Raw genomic sequence first — 19,762 nt, forward strand, 5'->3', positions numbered from 1 at the left:
GGACGCGCAGGCCCAGCAGCCATGGCTCACGGGCCCAGCCGCTCCGCGGCACGTGGGATCTTCCCGGACCGGGGCACGAACCCGCGTCTCCTGCATCGGCAGGCGGACTCTCAACCACTGCGCCACCAGGGAGGCCCTCAGGCCTCTTTTGAAAGGTCATTATAATCCCATTCATGAGGGCTCTGCCCTCAATGACCTAATCACCTGGCAAAGGCTCCACCTCCTCATAGCATCACCTTGGGGGTTAGGTTTCAATATTTGAATTTTGAGTGCACACAAACAGACCACAGCAGGATCCTTCGGAAAAATTCAACATTCCACATCAGAATATATCAGGAATTGTTGTGTTACATGCTTGTGTTTCCCTATCCCACAAGGGCCAGAGGTGAGTATTCCAGTAAGGGTGAGATGCTGGTAGACAAGTGTTAGTGAGACAGACTACCTTTTTACTTGTCACCAGAGGTAACAGAGGGTGGGTAAGGATTTCAGTCAAGTGCCACTAACTTCTGATGTACAAAGTTTTCATTATATAAATGATATTCTCTTTGTTGGCAAGTGAGAGGCCCCAGTCTCCACAGCCCTGTCTAACTTGTCATCACATCTCTGCCAGTTGGGGCAGCTGATATAACCTGACCAAATTCAAGTCCTGTTTTTCAGCGAAAGTTTAATTTGACTCAGTGGGACTCAGATTACAATGCTCAATCCTTCCAGCAGTGAAGGAAAAACTGTTGCCTTTGACTCCCCGTTATCCAAAGGAGGCTCAGCCCTTACTAGACTCCTGGGACATGGGAGACAATGTCCTGATGATTTTGTCAGTTAGAGCCTCTGGCAAAGGGATGCAGCCTCCACCTAGAAGTCCCCATTGCTTTATGAACTCAGGGCCACTCTGACACTACTAACAGGTGCACTGCTTTTTAAAAGCAGTAATTAGGGCTTCCCTGGTGGCGCAGTGGTTGAGAGTCTGCCTGCCGATGCAGGGGACACGGGTTCGTGCCCCGGTCCGGGAAGATCCCACATGCCGTGGAGCGGCTGGGCCCGTGAGCCGTGGCCGCTGAGCCTGCGCGTCCGGAGCCTGTGCTCCGCAACGGGAGAGGCCACAGCGGTGAGAGAGGCCCGCGTACCGCAAAAACAAACAAACAAACAAAAAAACCCCCCAGTAATTAGCTTGCTAGTAAATGCACCTCAAAACTGAAGCCTGATCTGTAGAAGCCTTGTGACTCTCTGGCTTGATATTCCAAATTTAGGGATGAATCAACTTGGACTCCACTACCAGCAAGGTAGGAAGGGCCCCCAAAGTCCTGCATCTCATGCAACGCACTTATTCAAGAATGAACCCAGACTGGCTCCAGCAACATCCTGGCTTTACAGGAATAAGTGGTACCTATCCCTCTGGGGGAAATTTTAAGCTCTACACTGTACCCAAAGCCACTGGCACTACCAACCCTCAGTCCTCTGAGACTTCCCTAAATGCATGGTCTGACTATACTGATGGTTTAAGTAAGCTGAAAGCTGACGGTGTCCCCTGGGCCACTGTGGCTGGTTAGCCTTAGTGCCAGAATAGAAAGCAGATGTGATTGTTCTCATCACTGGCCAGAGACTTGGACTGCTGCCGCTGTGTCCACGTGGCACACAGGTGTTTACTGTGCCACTTGGACATCCCTCTTTTAGGATGTGAACTGTGCAAACAAGCTGCAGTGCTGAGAGAATTGTCTGGGTCACTCATTTAGATGCTCACGGTCAGGGCCTGCTCTTTGAAGAGTCTGACCAGAATCAAGCTGCTGACTGCATCTGTCCAATGCAGAGACTATCTCTGCAAGGCACACTTGGGACTTTTTTTGGGGGGGGTGGAGCTTTACTGAGGTATAACTGACAAATAAAATTCTAAGGTATTTAAAGTGCATCCTTAGCTAAGGAACCTGTAGTCTCAGTGGGCTAGCAGGGTTGGGTTGGGGGAAAGATCCTTGGAATAAGGACACCCCCTTTTATAGGGAGTAGTTTCCTAACTGGAGTGGGTAGGGGTCTTTGGAAAAGATGCCTGGACCTGTCCTAGAGTCCTAGCTCAGCTGTGCCCTTGAAGTGACACGATAAGGGGGAAGGTGCATCCCAGGCCTCCCCATCCCCCAACTCTGTTAGTGTGGTTCTAAAATTGCGGGTAAGGGGCTGTGTTGAGTGAGGCAAGGAACAGAGATTCGTCAGCCCCACCCCTGCTCTCACGCCGTGGGAGGAGACAGACTCCAGTGTACGGTCACAGCCCCAGCCAAGGGACAGGAATTTTGAGAGAGCGAGCGAGCGAGATTGATTACGTGGCTCTGGGGCTTGAGGACCAAGCCTAAAAGAGAGGAAGGGAAAGGGAGATATTTACGTAGAGATCGGACAATTTAATAGGAACTGCTCTCCAAATAGAACGTACGGTTTGGGCAAAGACTTGTTGGCATGAAAAAGCATGATGTGCTCAGGTAGCTAATTTTCCAGAACCGCTGCAGAGTAAAAAGGGAAGGTGGGAGACGTGCGTTCGGTAAGCAGATCCACATACCAACCTGAGGGGCGTGAGTTTTGTCCAGAGAGTAAGGCAAGTCGCCACCCTTCTCTGGGCCTCGGCATAATAAGGCAGAAATGAAAGACTCACTCTCTTCTCCTCCCGCACAAAGGCTCTGGGAGTCCGCCCGCCAGCCGGAGGGGGCCACTGCCTCCCAAGCCGAAACCTGCAGACTGTATTGGTTCACCCCCGCCCCATGACGTCACGCACTGCTAGCGACGCACTCCTAGCGACGCACTCGCAGAAGCTTTCTCCGGGACTCGGAGAACGGGCTTCGCCACCTCCCAATCCTGCCCCTCATTGGCTAGAAACAACTGCTCGTCTAGGCCGTTGTTAGCGGCGACGTAGGCGGGCACAATCTTTGTCGCTAAGATACTACATACTTCCGTTTCCTCTTCCCCCTCTTCTAGGCTCTGGCAAATTTAATGTCCCTTCGGCCAATGGCAAATAGGCGGTAGGCGGGACTTCCTTTGTTCGGACCAAAGAAACGCAGGCTTGGCCCGGTCATTGGGCAATGACAGTGGGGCAGCCCCTGTAAAGTGGCTCGGGCGTCCCCACGCCCTCTTTTCCTCTTCCCAGTCTAGCCCCTGCCTACCCCCGTTTTAGTAAGGCGCTGGCCGCAGTCTGACAGGAACCGGACGGAGCCAAGATGGCGGCGGCCGACGGCGACGATTCGCTCTACCCCATCGCGGTGCTCATAGACGAGCTCCGCAACGAGGATGTTCAGGTCCGGAGGCAACGGGGGACTTGGGGAAGACGGGAACGGGGACCTGGGAGCACGGGCGTCCCTCGCGGAGAGGGTTCAGTGTTCGCCGAGAGTGGCGGAAGGGGGCGGCGGCCAATCAGCGTTCCGCTCTCATCTCTCTCGGTCCCCGGACTCAGTGAGACGGCGCCCGGGATTTGGTGTCGGCCCAGCGGCGCGCGGGGGCGAGGGCAAGCTTGGAGGGTCCCGGGCCTGCCAAGTGCGCGCGGCGGCCCCGGGCCTTGGGGGCCGCAGCCCAGCAGGGGCTCGGACGTCTGGGTCGGGGAGAGACGAGGGGAGGGTGATAGGCGGCGGCCCTTGAATGGCCCCTTGGGGATGGGGTGGGCGCGTGACTTGCTCCGAGTTGGGGAGGGGCCGCCTGGTTGATGGGGACCCGGGTAGGTTTTCTCCCTGCTGGGGCTCAGCGCTGTACCCTCCAGATGGGGACTGAGATGTGAAAGCTGACTTTCTAATTCCTGCCCTTCCGTCCGCCTCCACTTGTGGTGTAGACCTCCGAAGGGGAGAGGGAGACGGAAAGCCCATTCCCAAGGGGGCAACTAGCTAAATTCAGCAGCAAATTACTAGGTGGAAAGTCGCCCCCCTTCTGGAAGCCTCCCATTGCCTGGGGGGTGGGCAGTGTACTAAACGGGCTACCACTTCTGGTGAGGGGGGGAGGGGGCTCAGAGCCCTGAGGCCAGCCGGCGAGGGATTGAGAAGAGGTAGGGTTCTAGGGTTTGCCCATCCCAGCCCCGCCTCTCACCCGCCGAGTGACCTTGTGCAGCTTACCTCACGGATCTGGGCCTCTGTTTTCCGTAAACTGTGGTCTAATAATAGTCCCGGCCTCATTGGGTGGTTGTGAGGCACTGAACGAGTTAATAATACGAGTCACGTAGAATGGCGCCTGGTCTGTTGTAAGGGCGCAGTAAATGCTAGCTGTAGTTACGGGGAGCGGTGACTGAAGAGTTCGCATCTGGGCCTCAATTTCCCCGTTTATGAACTTGAGCGGGTTGCACTGGCCCAGCGCCCAGCCTCTGAGGTCCCGGCTCTGTGACTCTAGTTCAGTAGTCAGGCAGGCAGAGGGTGAGCTCCTGGCTGTTCCACTTCTTGCTGATGGACGTGGGCAAGTTCATCTCTCCAAGCCTCGGTTTCGTCTTCTCTCAAATAGAGGTGATTGTCTGACTCATAGGGCTGTAGTAGGAATTCGTTGGTTCAATAGACACCTGCCACATATCAGCTGTGGTGCTGAGGATGTGACTGATGGTGAGGCCAGTTGTTATACAAGAGACAGATGTGAAACGGGACCGAATACATTATTCACACGTATGAGACGTGGTGGACAGGAAACAGCAGGATGTTGTGATAACGAGTCAGTAAAAATTATTGGGCCTCTGCTCTGTGCTGGGCACTGTTCTAGGCACAGGTATACAACAGGGAGAAAGTCAGACAAAATCTGGCTTTGTGGAGCTTACCTTGTAGTGAGGGGAAAAAAGACAATAAACGATAAGGAAAATACATATTATGTTAGATGGGGATAAGTACTATAGAGAAAATAAAGGAAGCGGGTGGAGGATGCGGATTCGGAGTGGTCATTGGAGGCCTTGCTCAGAAGGTGGTGTCTGAGCAAAGATCTGAAGGGGGCAGGGGAAGGAGCCTTGAGGCTCTCTGGGCAGAGTACCCAGCAAGCACGGAGTGGGGTGGGGAAGATTCATTTTAAGACGGTCAGTCAGGGAAAACCCCTCTGAGGATGCAGTTTAAGACAAGACCAGAAGAAGGAGTCAGCTCCCAAAGGAACATGGGGTAGAGCCTTCCAGGAAGAGAGAGGAGACAAGTAATGGCACTGGCTCTCAACCCACGGTGATTTGTGCCCACGAGGGGACATCGGCAACGTCTGGAGACATTTTTGCTTGTCACAACTGTGGAAGTGCTACTGGCGTCTAGTGGATAGAGGTCAGGGATCTGCTAAACGTACAATGCATAGGACCGCCTGCACAGCAAAGGATCATCCACCCAAAATGTCCATCGTGATGGGATTGCGAGAAGCCCTCTGTGGGAAAGTCCTGAGGTAAATGTAGTGGTTTAAAAGAACACAAATTTACTATCTTACAGTTCTGGAGGTCAGTAGTCTGACACAGGTCTCACTGGGCTAAAATCACAGTGTTGTCAGGATTGTAGTCCTTTCTGGAGGCTCTAGAGGAGAATCCGTGTCTTTACCATTTTCCAGGTTCTGGAGGCTGCCCGCATTTCTTGGCTTGTGGCCCCTTTGTCCATCTCTAAAGCCAGCAGCGTTGCGTCTCTGTGACTGTTCTACTGTAGTCACATCTCCTGACCAGCCGGGAGAGGGTCTCTGATTTTAAGGATCCATGTGATGAGATTGGGCCCACCTGAGTAATCCAGAATACTCCCCATCTCTAGGTCCTTAACCTTGATCACACCTGCCAAGTCCCTGTTGCCATGTAAAGTGACATACAGCTTCTAGGGCTCAGGATATGGACATCTTTGGGAGGCCATTATTCTGCATACCATAGTCGCTGGGTTGCAAGGTAGAGATTGAGAGGGAAGAGTGGTAGGAGTCTGAGGATGGTGGTGAAGTGCCCCCCCCTTTTTTTTTAACATTTTCAAGTAATTTAATTTTTCTTTTTGTTTATTTGTTACTTTTATTGCACTGAAGTCTGAAGGGGAATTCTTCAGGAAATACGTAAGGAGTGCCAGGTGCGTGCTGGCTCCCTGAGATGGGAGCGTGCTCAGTGAGTTCAGAGAACAAGGCCAGCGTGGTAGCTGCAGCACAGTGACTGCCAAAGTGGTGTCAGGTGCGGACTAATCCTGGGCTAGATCAGGTGAGGCCTGTGGACCAGTAGGGCAAAGACTCTGGTGAGGTGGGGGAGCCAGTTCGAGGCTTTGCGAAGAGAAATGACATGTTCTGACTTCTGGCTGCCGAGAAGGGGCCGGGCAGGAGCAGATAGACTTACCAGGATGCCATTGCAGAGCAGCCAGGACCAGCGCTGGCAGGCAGGTAGCGGGAAGTGGTGAGATTGGGGGTATCTTGAAAAGGAGGGTCGTTGAGATTTGCTGATGGATTGGATGCACCGTGGTGAGTGATGTGGAAGGAGGAGTCAGGGATGACTGAGGTTTGAATCCCAGCTCTACCTGTTTGCTCCCTTTGTGCCCTGCACCAGTGCCTTCCCCGTTTCTGGGTCCAGATTCCTCATCTGTAAGGCATAATGATGAGGAAGCAGCATCTACCGGGTTGGGAAGTTGCAGTGGAATTGGCATGGTAAGTGGCTGCCTCAGAGAAGGCGTTCAGGAAGTGCTGACCTTGTTCAGTTGTCATGGTGGCTTGCGGTTTTATACTTGGGAAAGTGAGCTGCAAAGAGATCGCCGCCCCAGCCAGTAAGAGGCAGTGGCTGGATTGCATTATCTCAGGGATGTTTGGGGCACCAAGTTTCTTAAAATGTGGTCCACTGGTTGAGAGGCCAGGTTTCTGTGTTATTAATACTGTCTCTGCCTCAGTTTTCTCATCTATAAAAGGGACTAGGGAACTCCCTGGCGGTCCGGTGGTTGGGACTCGGCACTTTCCCTGCTGTGGGCCCGGGGTTCAGTCCCTACTTGGGGAACCAGGATCCTTCAAGCTGTGCGGCTTGGCAAAAGAAAAAGAAAAGGAGGGCTTCCCTGGTGGCGCAGTGGTTGAGAGTCCGCCTGCCGATGCAGGGGACACAGGTTCGTGCCCCAGTCCGGGAAGATCCCACATGCCGCGGAGCGGCTAGGCCCGTGAGCCATGGTTGCTGAGCCTGCGGGTCCGGAGCGGCTAGGCCCGTGAGCCATGGTTGCTGAGCCTGTGGGTCCGGAGCCTGTGCTCCGCAAGGGGCGAGGCCACAACAGTGAGAGGCCCGCATACCGCAAAAAAAAAAAAAAAAAAAAAAAAGAAAAGGAAAAGGAAAAAAACTGGGAATAAATTTTAATTTAGCAGTTCAGAGGGGTGTTGCGAGGATTAAATAGGTTCGTACGTGGAAAACGCTTAGAACAGTGCTTGATGTATTTTAAGTTTTCATTAAATGTCTGCCGGTGGTGGTGGTGAAATAAGGAGGGCCTCAGTTGTCCGAGGTGAGGTGCTGCAGGCCTTTTAAAAGCTCTTCCTCTAATGGTTACTCTAGAGCAGCAGTTCTTACCAGGGGACAGATGTCGGGATATTTTTGGTTGTCACGGCTGGTGGGGGGAGTGCTGCAGGCAGCCAGCGGGGGAGAGACCAGGGATGCTGCCTGACACCCTGCACTGCCCAGGCCCTTCTCCGCCGCAGAGGATGGCCCAGCCCCGGGGGTCCGTGGTGCCAAGGTTGAGAAACCCTGCTGTATGCCAGCCTGCTAAGTGTTTTGTGTGCATTTGTTGAGTCTTCACAAAACACATCTGAGATAGGTGCTAGTTTTCTTTCCAGTAAATTTTTTTTTTTTTTTTTTTTTTTTTTTTTTGCTGTACGCGGGCCTCTCACTGTTGTGGCCTCTCCCGTTGCGGAGCACAGGCTCTGGACGCACAGGCTCAGCGGCCATGGCTCACGGGCCCAGCCGCTCCGCGGCATATGGGATCCTCCCAGACCGGGGCACGAACCCGTATCCCCTGCATCGGCAGGCGGACTCTCAACCACTGCGCCACCAGGGAGGCCCCAGTAAATGTTTTTAAATGTTTTTTGATTGTCAAATTTCAAACAACAGAGAAAATAGTACCAAATCCAGATTCAGCAGTTTTTTTAAAGTTTTACCATATTTTTTCACCTGTCCCTCATCCTTCTCCCCCCAGCCTTTTTTTTTTTTTGGCTGAATATTTAAAAAATAAATCCCAGGCCCCAGATATTTTCTCCTACGTCTTTCGTCATGCACCTATAAAACAACAGACATTTAATAACCACAATGCCGTTATCATAGCTAACGAAGTTTTTGTTTCGTTTTTTATCATAGCTAACAAAGTTTTTACAGTGATTCGTTGGTATCACCTAGTAGTTGGTTCAAAATCAGATTTCTCTGATTGTTCCAGAAGTGTTCTTTTACAGTTAACTTGTTTAAATCAGATCCTGAATGTGAGTATGAATCTTCAGTCTGAAATTCTTCCCCCCCTTTTTTTTTAAGGGCTTCAAATGCTTGGCTTTTTAATTAATTAATTAACTTATTTATTTTTGGCTGTGTTGGGTCTTCATTTCTGTGCGAGGGCTTTCTCTAGTTGTGGCAAGCGGGGGCCACTCTTAATTGCGGTGCGCGGGCCTCTCACTATCGCGGCCTCTCTTGTTGCGGAGCACAGGCTCCAGACGCGCAGGCTCAGTAATTGTGGCTCACCGGCCCAGTTGCTCCGCGGCATGTGGGATCTTCCCAGACCAGGGCTCGAACCCGTGTTCCCTGCATTAGCAGTCAGATTCTCAACCACTGCGCCACCAGGGAAGCCCTCTTCCCATTTTTTACATGGGGCTACTCAATCATTGTCCTACCACCCAGTAAATACTGAAACTAGGACTTAGCCAAGGGCACTGGGTTTCAGGGCAGCACTCTTCACCACCGAGCTGGGCCCCTGTGGGGACAGCGTGTAGGCCCAGAGGAGACACAGAGGAGGCAGTGCCATGGGTGGACGCAGTCCAGGGTTTCAGATCCTGGACTGGCCACTTTAGGAGTTACTCAACTCTTCTGGGCCTTGATTTTCTTGTTAAATGAGGAGAAGGGTGGAAGACACACCTGGCAGGGCTGTTGTGAGGATTAAGTGAGATAAACTGTAAAGACAGCAGGTATTCATCACCATCAAAGCCATCGTGGCAGCATGCCCCTGTGTCCTCATCTTAGAAATATGGCTCCGACTTCTTTTCAAGGAGTACATGGGGATTTGAAGCAGAACTTAGGAATAAGGCTGCCCTCTGAGAGTTTAAAAAGAAGTTGGTATAGGGTGATGGTGAAGAACATGGGTTCAAGTTCCAGGCTCTGCCATGCCTTCACTGGGGGACCTGCATTTTTAAAAACTTGAAACATATGTATATTTTTGCTTTTTGATGTGCCCAGCCCAGTACTAGGGTCAGGAATCACCAGTTGGTAATAGTCGTGTCCCTTCTTCATCCCAGAGACAAGTCACCTTCCAAAAGGGGGAACAGGCACATCCATAACTAATTGTAACACCAGGCAAACTGCTAGGGAAGTGTTTGTTTGTGCTGCAGTTTCCAAGGGATGGTGAGATTACTTTTTCTGTTTCAATTTACCTTTTTCTTTCCCGTGCTCAAGAAATACAAATACGTGAGAAATAACGATGAGAATAATGGTTAACCCTTGGGTGCTTGCTACGTGCCAGGCTCTGTCTCTGTGTCTTCCTTATTTGATTATCCCAGCAATCCTGTGAGGCAGGCATTGTTGTAATAACCACCTTACAGTGAGGAAACTCAAGCTTTGAGGTGCCTGGGATTTATCTGGAGACCCTTAGCTGACTGGTGAAGCCAGAGTACCTGCTCATTCGTTACTTTAAAAAAGAAAAAAAAGCTCCAGAAAGAGAGATTGTGGTGCCCATTTCACGCTTGGGTGATGCAGAACTTTTCACACCCATCCACCCACACGTACCCACACACATTATGTTCATTTAAAAGCATGATTCTTCATGGAATGAGGTGGAAGGACGTTTAGGACTTTTTTTTTTTGGCTCTGTTGGGTCTTCATTGCTGCGTGCAGCCTTTCTCTAGTTGTGACCAGTGGGGGCTGCTCTTTGTTGTGGTGCATGGGCTTCTTATTGCCGTGGCTTCTTGTTGCGGAGCATGGGCTCTAGGCGCGTGGGCTCTAGAGCGCAGGCTCAGTAGTTGTGGCGCACGGGCTTAGTTGCTCCACAGCATGTGGGATCTTCCCGCACCAGGGATCGAACCCATGTTCGATCAGGCGGCAGGCGGATTCTTAACCACAGTGCCACCAGGGAAGTCCCGGTGTTTAGGATTTGATAGGAGGTGAAGAGGCACTTGTGTGGCTCACTGAGCATTTCCCCGGGCTGAGGCTCACTGTTAAAGCACCCATGTTGCAGACCCCTCCACACTGCTCATTATCAGCCACCAGCTCTACCAAACAGTAACAGTTTGGAGCATATTCCTCCAGATTCTTTTGGACTCTTATTCTTTGCCAGGCACTCTCCTGGGATTTTGGGGCACAGAGTGCAGAAGACAGAGTCCCTGCCCTTGTGAAGCCCGCATTCTAGTGGGGAAGGATAAACAGTGAACAAAGAAGAACAGTTGACCCTTGAACAACACGGATTTGAACTGTGCAAGGTCCACTTATGCGGATCGTTTTCAGTAGTAAATACTACAGTGCTACGTGATCTACACTTGGTTGAATCCGCAGATGTGAAACTTCAGATACGGAGGGACCACTATAACTTATACTCAGGTTTTCAAGTGCGGGGAGGGTGGGCACCCCTAACGCTCTTGTTCAAGGATCAGCTGCATATGTCGAAAGTGATGAGTTAAGACGTATAGGGAGTGACGGGGGCATGCTGGTTTACCCAGGGTGGTCGTTGGTGAGGATGAAGCAGGGGCCTGAATGCAGTGAGAGGGGCCCTGGGCTGTCTGGGGGGAAGGGTGTCTCAGGCTGAGGAAGCAGCAAGTCAGCAAGCGTGAAGACCTGGGCTAACAATACGTTTGCATTTTAGTTACTGTCAAGGGAACCACTGCGACAGGAGCCCAGGGAGCCAGAGGAGGGTGTGGGAAGTGAGGGTGGATCCGTGGACAGGGACCACGTCATGCTGGGCCTTGTAGTCCATAGCAGGGCCTTCGGGCTTTATTCGCTTGTGGAGGGAAGATGTACTGCCTGTGGGCTCGTACTGTACGTGGTCGTGTCAGGGAAGCTCCACGGATTGAACGTGACGTGGGTTTTAAAAAGTGAGTAGTGTTTCTATGTGGATGTAGTGGTGGGGAGGGAGATTTTATTGATTATTTATTATGTCTCATGTACTAGCCTGAGGGCTGCTGGGGATGCCTGCATCCCCAGCCCATGGTGATAAGCGTGGCCATGGAACCATAGATGAGCATTGTGGTAGGTGTTGGTGGGGACATGCTTGGGGACAGTGCACAGGGAACTCGTATGGCTACAACTGGATGAAGGGACAGTGAAGGGTTCTTATTGATTTTAATAGCTGCTCTCTCAGGAACGTTCCAGAGAACTCAACCAACAGTCATTTAAATAAGCATTCACTTTGGCCTCATGTAACAAGTTCGGCAGCTCAAGGATATCACAGAATTGGGTCAGAGTGTGCAGTTCTTTTGACCTGCTTCGTGTGGTCACGGGGTAGCTGCATCCATCTGCCGCCTTTACGTCCTCGTGGGACCACACTGAAAGCAGGGGCCGACTGGGACAAGGAGGCGGTTCTGGTCCTCCTCCCTTTTGTCAAAGAGGAAAATCTTTCCTGGAAGCTCCTTGGCCAGTTTGTCCTTATGTCTTTGTGTCCAGAACTAGGTCATTGACGGGGTTAGTTAGGATTAAGGTTGGCTGTGAATAATAGGAAAATTCTATAAATATATGAGACTTAAATGAGCTTGAAGTTTATTTCTGACTCACAGTCAAAAAGTCTGGTGGCAGTCCAAGCTGGTGTGTCACGCTAGGTGTTGGGGTCCCAGGCTCTTACACATTGTTCTCTGTTTGGCCTCCATCCTGCCCTCCCCATTCTCAGGTTATCTCAAGACCCCAAGATGGCTGCTGAAGCCCCAGCCATCACAGGCCCATTCTAAACAGGAAGGAAGGATGAAGGATGTGACCCTGTCTCCCCACAGGGACACTTCTAGAAGTCACACACACCATTCCCACTTGGATTTCACTGGCCAGACATTAGTCTCATGGTCATATCCAAATGCACAGGTGGTTCAGAAATATCTTCGCCAAGGGTTCATGTGCACAGGTGAAAACCAGAGGTTATAGCCCAGTGCAGGAGCTCTTAACCTGGGGCCCATCTGGCATTCAGGGCAGGTCCAAGAATTTGGATGAGAAAAATAACAACTTTATTGTCACCAATCCCTAACTCAAATTTAGCTTCTCTTCTATTATGGATTATATTTATACATGACAGTGTATTATAGCGTACTGTAGTGTTGGCAGAACCTATGACTCTGTCATCAGTGGTAATCATAACTCCTCAGAGCTCATTCCAGCTGCTGCAAATACTTCTAGTGCTGTTTACGCTCACCTCTGTTTCAAAATTGTGATCATTTAAAAACCTGCCAAGGGCTTCACAGTGCACCCCCAACTGAAAAACACCGTAAAACGGAAATATGCATTGAGAGTATTGGCTCAGAGCCAAGTGGCTGGGGTTCACGTCTTGCCACCTGAGAGCTGTGTGAGGTTTTGTTTTTCCTGCCCCAAGATGGGTGATCCTGTGTTTACCTCACGGTTGTGAGGGTCAAATGAGTGAGAACCTTGGCACCTAGAACACTACTGGCCCATAGTGAGTACCAAGGAAATGTTTGTCATTATTACTGTGTCACTGAGAGAAGGGAAAAGAGACGTCGGTGGCCAGCTGGCCAGCTGCTGCACGTGGACGAAAATCAGGGTGCTGTCAACCGAGCAGGGTTGCCATAGCTGCCACTATTCATCTCCCTCTGGTGCGAGGCTGTTCCCAGTATCGTGTCACTTTGTACTCACAAAGTACAAAGGATAGGTATTATTACAGGCCCCCATTTCACAGATGAGAAAATTGAGCTCAAAAAGGTACAAAGAGTGGCCCAAGGTCCCACAGCTAATGTGAAAATCAACTTAGCCTTGAACCCAGATAGTGTATCTGAAGCCCGCCCTGTTGCTGCCTTTCTTAAGCGTTCACGGTGCCATTTATACTGAAGAAACCAGCAGCTGCTCTTAAAACCCAAAGCAGGATCTCCAGAGACGGCAGTGGAGGGAAGCGGGCTCTCCACCACGCCAGAGTCGGCCTGACTCTCCTGGGCCGGGTCCCTGGGCGTCGTTCCTCAGTGACAGTGTGATGTTGAGCTTAATAAGATCAGGGCATCTGGCTTCTGGGCATGGCTCTGCCCCTTTCCACCAAGTGACAGCTTCTCTGCACATCAGCGTGCTCACCTTTAAAAGGGAGGATTCTAGGAACAGTACCCACCTCAGAGCACAGTTCTAAGGAGTGAATGTGTTCATTATCCGTGTCAAGCACTGGAATGCTGCCAAGCACACAGTAAGCAATCAATAAATGCTAGTGGCTGTTGTTACTGTCATTATGATTATCCCCTGCCAGCATCCTGTGCCCTGGCCCACGTGTACTTTTGCATGTAGCCCGGCTGAGAGAAGAACACAGAGATTCAACTTGGAGGTGACAGAGAAACAGGCAACTGAGTCCATACTTACTCTGATGTACTCTTGAGGAAAACTTCAAACGTACAGAACGTCAAAGGCCTAACACAAGGGCCAGCACACTGCAGCCTGTGGGCCAGGTTCTGCCCCGCACGCGGCCTTGCAGGTGTGGCTTTATTGGAATGCAGTCATGCCCACTTGCTTACATCTTTGGCTGCTTTTGTGCTACGGAGACACAGTTGAGTAGTTGAGATAGAGACCGAGTGGCCTGCAAAGCTGAAAATACTCCCTGGCGATTTACAGAACGTCTGCCCACCTCTGGACTGGTGCAGTGAGCACCTGTGTGCTTACCTCTCAGGTTCACTGAGCGTCCTGTGCACCACATTTAGTTGTTTATCTGTTTCTATAGGTCTGTCTTTATATACATTTAATTTGGGGCTAAAAATAAGATGCAGGCCTTGTAGTACTTAATCTGAAGATCCTTTTACTACCAGGATGGTGAGTGCTTGGAATATCTCAAGCCCAGGTGCTCCAAAACCCAGTGACGTCGTATGAAAAGTGCGGTGTGTGTGTTTTTCTGAGGTGAGGCCACCATAGCATTTCTTGAGGTTCTCATCCTTGTGATTCCCACAGAGAGTCTTAACGCCTTAAACCAGAGGGGATGCAGGACGCCAGTCACCTGCAGACCTCTTCGCAGCTGCGTGGGGCCTGGGAGAGAATGGGCTGGGGGAGCCCTGGCTGCTCTCCTTGACCTGGTCCCTCCTATTCTTTCCTTCCTTCCGGGAGGAGGATCCCCGCTTGGCCTGGCGCGGCTTCCTCACCCTTGAGGGCGTCGCCTTCCACTCACACACATGAGCTCACTGCGTTCGGCCGCAGCCCTGGGGCCTTGGCAGGAGCGGCCCTGTGGTCAGGATGGAGACAGAGGAGGAGAGGTTTCCCAGTCAGACGGCAGCAGCTGGGGCTGGGTCTCAGTGCTCGCTCAGGCAGCTTTCTGTGCCTCCATCGTGGTGGAAATTTGGCGCTAGTCCTGCTCCCGGGGACGAGAGGATCAAGTGAGGTCCTAACCCCGACAGGCTGAGCCTGAGACCCGCTGTGTGTCAGCGGACTGTGCGAGATTCCGAGGGCCACCACAGCAAAGCATCACATCTTTGGTGGCTTAAAACAGCCAAGAGTGTTCTCTCTCAGTTCTGGAGGCCGGAAGTCTGAGATCAAGGGGTCAGTAGTGTTGGTTCCTTCGAGAGGCTGTGAGAAGAGCTGTCTGAGCCTCTGCCGAGCTTCTGGTGGCTGCCCGCCATTATAGTATTGTTTGTTCTGTTGTCACTGTTAGCCAACAGTCCTGGTTACAATCCCGCTCTACACCATCTGAGCTGTGTGACCCTTGGAAAGGACTTTCATTCCCTGAGCCCGTTTCCTCTTCTCTGGGGCAGGGCTTGTAACCCTCTGCTTGTCGTGAGAGTTAAATGAGACAGTGCAAGTGAGCGCTTGGGCTGGGCCTGGGCCCAGAGTAAGCTGGGGACGTGGCTACCGCTGTTAGAGTCCAAGGCTCAGTGTGTTAGCCTTGCTGAGCGCAGGAGGGGGCAAAAGCAGGAGGGCGGGGACGGGGAGGCGGGCACAGTGTCGGACGGAGTGGTCCTCGAAAGTGCCACGAGGGGCGTTGGCTCAGTGAGACCCGACGGATGCTTTTGCTGAGGCTGCCACTGCCATTGTAATTGAATGACTCAAGGTCACAGAGGGACTTGGTAGACTTGCCAGGTTATTACTCAGCACCCCACACATGCTTAGCAAGACTTCCAGGGGCTGACTGGGTCCAGGGGTGTCAGACTCCCTTAAGTCTGGGCTTGCTAACATTCTCCCTTCCTCTTCTTGTTCCATCATCAGCTTCGCCTCAACAGCATCAAGAAGCTGTCCACCATCGCCTTGGCCCTTGGCGTCGAAAGGACCCGCAGTGAGCTTCTACCCTTCCTCACAGGTACGGTCCTCCTGGGGCCCAGGTCGGCTGGGGGCTCCCGGGGTGGTTCCTGCCAGGTAAGAGAGGCCCCTCTGGAGTTAACAAGCTGTTTGTAAGTGCCGTGTGCTGGGGGCTGGGGCTGGGGCAGGGACTGGTGAAAAGCGCTCTGGAGGCAGATAGAGCCAGGTTTGAATCGAAGCTCCAGTAGTTAGAAGCTGGTGACTTCAGGTGAGTTACTTCACTGTTCCATAGAGTTCTTATGTGTAAAATGGGCATAGTCGACATGTGATGTAGCATTGACGTGAACATTAAATAATAACAGTAACAGCTAACACTTACTGTATATATACCTAACGTGCCAGGTGGTGTTCTAAACCCTTTCTTGTGAGGATTGAGTTCGTTCACATAGAGCTGTGCTCAGTAAATGTACAGCACCATCGTTGTCCAAGTTAATCTCACAGTAGCTCCTTAAGGTAGGTAAGACTGCTGCCCCCATTTTATAGATGAGGAAACCGAGGCATGGAGAGATGAGGTAACTTATTTGGTCCTACAGTTAGGAGGTGCTCCAGAGGGGATATTTATCAAGTCACGCTGGCTCCAAACTCGACAGTGTTGGTTAATGACTCATAGCACAGACTTGGGTCCCAACTACCTGGGCTCAAGTGCTAGCTCTGCCACTTTCTAGCTGTGTGACCTCGGGCGAGGTATTTCATATCTGCCCGCCTCCGATTCTTCATGTGTGACAAGGGCATTAATAGTACGGCCTAATATGCAGATGAAGTAAGATCCCACGTAAGTGCTGCTCAGGTGTTAGCGATTACACTGTTGCTGCGCTCTCCTGTCTGTGCAGATGTACTTAAAGCGCGTGACCCAATGTCTGACACAGACTGGATCACCGGTTAATGGTAAATCCTCTGTTCCCGTCATTCCTATTATGACTTCGTACCTCACACTAATTAAAATTGCCAGTAAAGGCTCAGAGTTAGCTGTGCTTCGTCTCTAGTGAAGCTCTTTCATCTCTGATCCTCTCACTGGGGCCTAGTGATGGTGCTGGGGGGCGGGAGGGAGGCAGGGAGTCTCACCCTCTCATTTCACACTGGGGGAGTTGAGGCTTGAGGGGATGTGCAGGGACTTGCCCACAGTCACAGCTGATGACTGAGGAGCTCAGGGGTGTCTGCCTCTGAACACCACATGGGGAGGAGGCATCTGCACACATGACATTGAGCAGATGACCTCAAACCAGTGGCTTCCACTGGTGAACTGTTGGAGAGACTTGAAGGCTTTAGAACACTGAGGCCCGGATGGCCTCGGGGGCAAGGGGTACAGGGAGTGTCGTACGGCAGTGTAAAGCAGTGGCCAAAAAGTTGTAGAGAAAAGAGTTGGAAGGACCTGGGTTTGAAACCCAGCTGTGCCACCAACCTGCTGGGCACACCTGGCTAAGCCATTCCACCTCTCCCAGCCTCAGCTCCCTTCTCTGCAGAGGGGGATAAAGCAGGCCCTAACTCACAGGGTGGCTGGAGGATCTGGTGCTCCACGCAGCACGTGCTGCTGGTAGTTTTTTGGTGGAGGTGGCGGGGAGGCTGCCTGGGAGGGAAGCCGGCAGGAGTGAACGGCAGACGGAGCCAGGATTGAATGTGGCGCTTTGCATGTTGAGGGCGCAGGGAGAGACGCAGGGGCAACGTTAGGGTGGAGGTTGAGAGGTCTGGGCCAGAGAGGCCGGGAGGGCAGTTGTGTAGAGGTGGGAAGGGTGGAGATCTGAGGTACTGGCAGTTCCCGTATATTTGGCTTTCAGGGATGCAGCTTGGCCAAGGAGTCTGGACTGGAGGTTGAGTTGAGTTGAGTACGAGTTGAGGATGTCCTTAAGGTCTCCAGGAAAGGAACAGAACAGGGAGGGTGATCTGAACTGTCCACAGGGGGAGCCGGCAAAACCGAGGCTGGGAGGGAGCCTGAGAGCAGGACACGCCAGAGCCACGCCGGCCAGAGTTTACTAAAGCACTGACTCTCGTGCTGAGCCCCACGCTGAGCTCTTCACAGAAAGCAGTTACTTCCCTTCAGTCTCAGAACAACGCTGTTGTTGTGATTTGGGGGATGAGAAGAGAGTCTCAGGCCAAGTGAGTTGCCACACACGCAGCCAACGATAGAGCAGGATCTGAACCTACCACGGGATGGGCACATGCCTCACGTAAACTCGGGGAGCTGAGATGCCAGCCTGGACGCTGGGGATGCTGGCGTCTTCTGCCGTCGTCGTTCCCGTCGCCTCAGCGAAGGGAGGGTGGAGCTTGAGAAGGGCCTTTGGATTTAGGTGTCGGGACAGAGCAGTTCTCTCCGCGCACAATCGTCCCTTCTTTCAGCAAAGTTGAGCAGATGGAGTGCCCGCTGTGCTTACCTCTGGCAGAAGCTGGGGCACAGAGAGGAGCCAGTCCTGGACTCGAGGGTCGTAGCCCGTGGTGAGGTCTCTGATAAGGGTGGCCTGGTCGGGCAGTGAGCCTGGAGGAGGGACCTGACCTGTCTGGGTGGCATCCTGGAAATCTTCCAGGAAGCGGTAACTAAACCAAGTGTCGAAGGACAGAGAAGACTTTCTCAGGCTGAAGGGAGCGAAGTTCCTGGCAGAGGGAACAGTGCCGAGCGTAGAAGCAGAAAGAGCTCCCGTGTACCGGGCTCTGCGCTCACACACATGGTCGCGTTTGCTCCTCAGTCCGGCCGTCACTGCAGTGGAGGTGATTGGCACCATTTTCCAGGTGTGGAAACCGGGCTGCAGCGAGGTGGTCTCACTCCCCCAGTGTCCCACACCTAGTCACAGGCACTCTGTCAGCTGCCCCCAGCCTCTGCCTTCATCTCTGCCCACCCAGGTGGAGGGTGGCTGCCAGTTTGAGGAAGCAGAGTGGAGCCTGCTCGTTCCCAGCTTGGGTAACTGAAGGGTGGGGTCGTACTTGGGGTGGAACTCTAACCCAGTCTGTCTTGTCCCACAGACACCATCTACGATGAGGATGAGGTCCTCTTGGCCCTGGCGGAACAGCTGGGCACCTTCACCACTCTGGTCGGAGGCCCTGAGTACGTGCACTGCCTGCTGGTGAGTCTGGAAGGTGGGGAAGGCCCCTGCCTGCCCCTGGCGGGGTCAGACCCATGGTCCTGGCAGCCAGGGCGGGGAGGGGAGAGTGCAGGAGAGGCTGGGGTCAACTTCTCGGAATAGAAGATGGGCCTTGGACATTCACTTTAATCTGGCAAGTCAGCAGTGACATTTAATACATCAGCACGAAAACGCGGGTGTCCTCCTGACCGTTGACCGGGCGTGCCTGACCAGCGCCAGGCCCCACCAGCACTCTGTGCGTGAGGCTTTCAGTTTGGAGCCAGGCTGGGTTCTCCCACTGGTTGCTGTGTGACCTGTAAGTTACTTAACCTCGAGTCATTAAAACGTACCTTGAGAATCGACTCAAGAAGCCCTTAGCACAGTACTTGGCATGTAGTAAGTACTCACAGATCTTAGCTCCGTTGTCATTAGTGCCGTATTTTGAGAGGTCGTGTCCACCCTTTGGGGTAGAGACAGCCGCCTGGAGCACCGAGGTTCAGCGTCGAAGGTCGCACGGCTGGCGAGTGGCGGAGCTGGGGTTCCAGGTGTGTCCACCCACTGCCTGCCTGTGTGACCCTGTGCTGGGTGATGGCTGGGGACAGAGGTGGTCAGATACTGGTAGTAACTGCTGTTTGGGAGAAGAGGAGGGAGGAAGTGCTCCAGTCCTGGACCTGGGTTGCAAGCCCCTTGGAGGCTGCTCGGTTCTCACTGTTGTTCAGAGCCGGGGAACAGCTCTGCCTCCGTTGTTGTCCTCCCAGTAATTCTTCCGTGGTTCCTGAGGACATGTTATCATACCCTGGCATCTGCACTTGACCGTGTTTTACAGTTACTGTCAGCAGGCTTTGTTCCTCTTAGTGGTGTGTGAAATAATGTGCTCCTTATTGGGGTCTTGGATTGGAGCAGATATGGTCATTTGTTTTCTTCCAAACATGCATTAAGCATTAACTCTAAGAAACTGTGATAATTATCATTAGATTCTGGTATCCTGCCTCTCATCGGAGTGCACATGTATAATTGTATATGTACGCACAGAAAATTGTATGAGAATGAGATCATTTCATACATTTTATACAGAACAGGACTGCTTAACACCAGGAACGTGATGAGGTCCCTGGACCTACTGAAAGGGGTCCCTTGAACTCCGTGGAACTATCTGCAGCCCCTGGTGTTTATCAGTCTTTCTGAGGAGAGAATTAATAGC

The 19,762-nt window shown here is 52.3% G+C and overlaps 1 protein-coding gene and 1 pseudogene across 2 annotated transcripts in view; both read left to right on the forward strand.

The window, feature by feature from the left end:
• The window catches only part of LOC309794820 (vomeronasal type-1 receptor 4-like), a 9,094-nt pseudogene extending 6,342 nt beyond the window's left edge, over positions 1 to 2,752 (forward strand). Inside the window, exon 3 of the transcript in view lies at positions 2,649 to 2,752. The product of the transcript in view is annotated as a vomeronasal type-1 receptor 4-like (transcript). The remainder of the gene's footprint in view (positions 1 to 2,648) is intronic.
• Positions 2,753 to 3,098: 346 nt separating this feature from the next.
• The window catches only part of LOC309795353 (uncharacterized protein), a 33,036-nt gene continuing 16,372 nt past the window's right edge, over positions 3,099 to 19,762 (forward strand). Inside the window, exons 1-3 of the mRNA XM_082607632.1 lie at positions 3,099 to 3,263; positions 15,425 to 15,515; positions 18,464 to 18,564. Coding sequence (XP_082463758.1) covers positions 3,186 to 3,263; positions 15,425 to 15,515; positions 18,464 to 18,564 — 270 coding nt within the window. The 5' untranslated portion in view covers positions 3,099 to 3,185. The remainder of the gene's footprint in view (positions 3,264 to 15,424; positions 15,516 to 18,463; positions 18,565 to 19,762) is intronic.

The sequence above is a fragment of the Mesoplodon mirus genome (assembly GCF_964341445.2).
Source record: "Mesoplodon mirus genome assembly, chromosome: 19".
NCBI lineage: Eukaryota > Metazoa > Chordata > Mammalia > Artiodactyla > Ziphiidae > Mesoplodon > Mesoplodon mirus.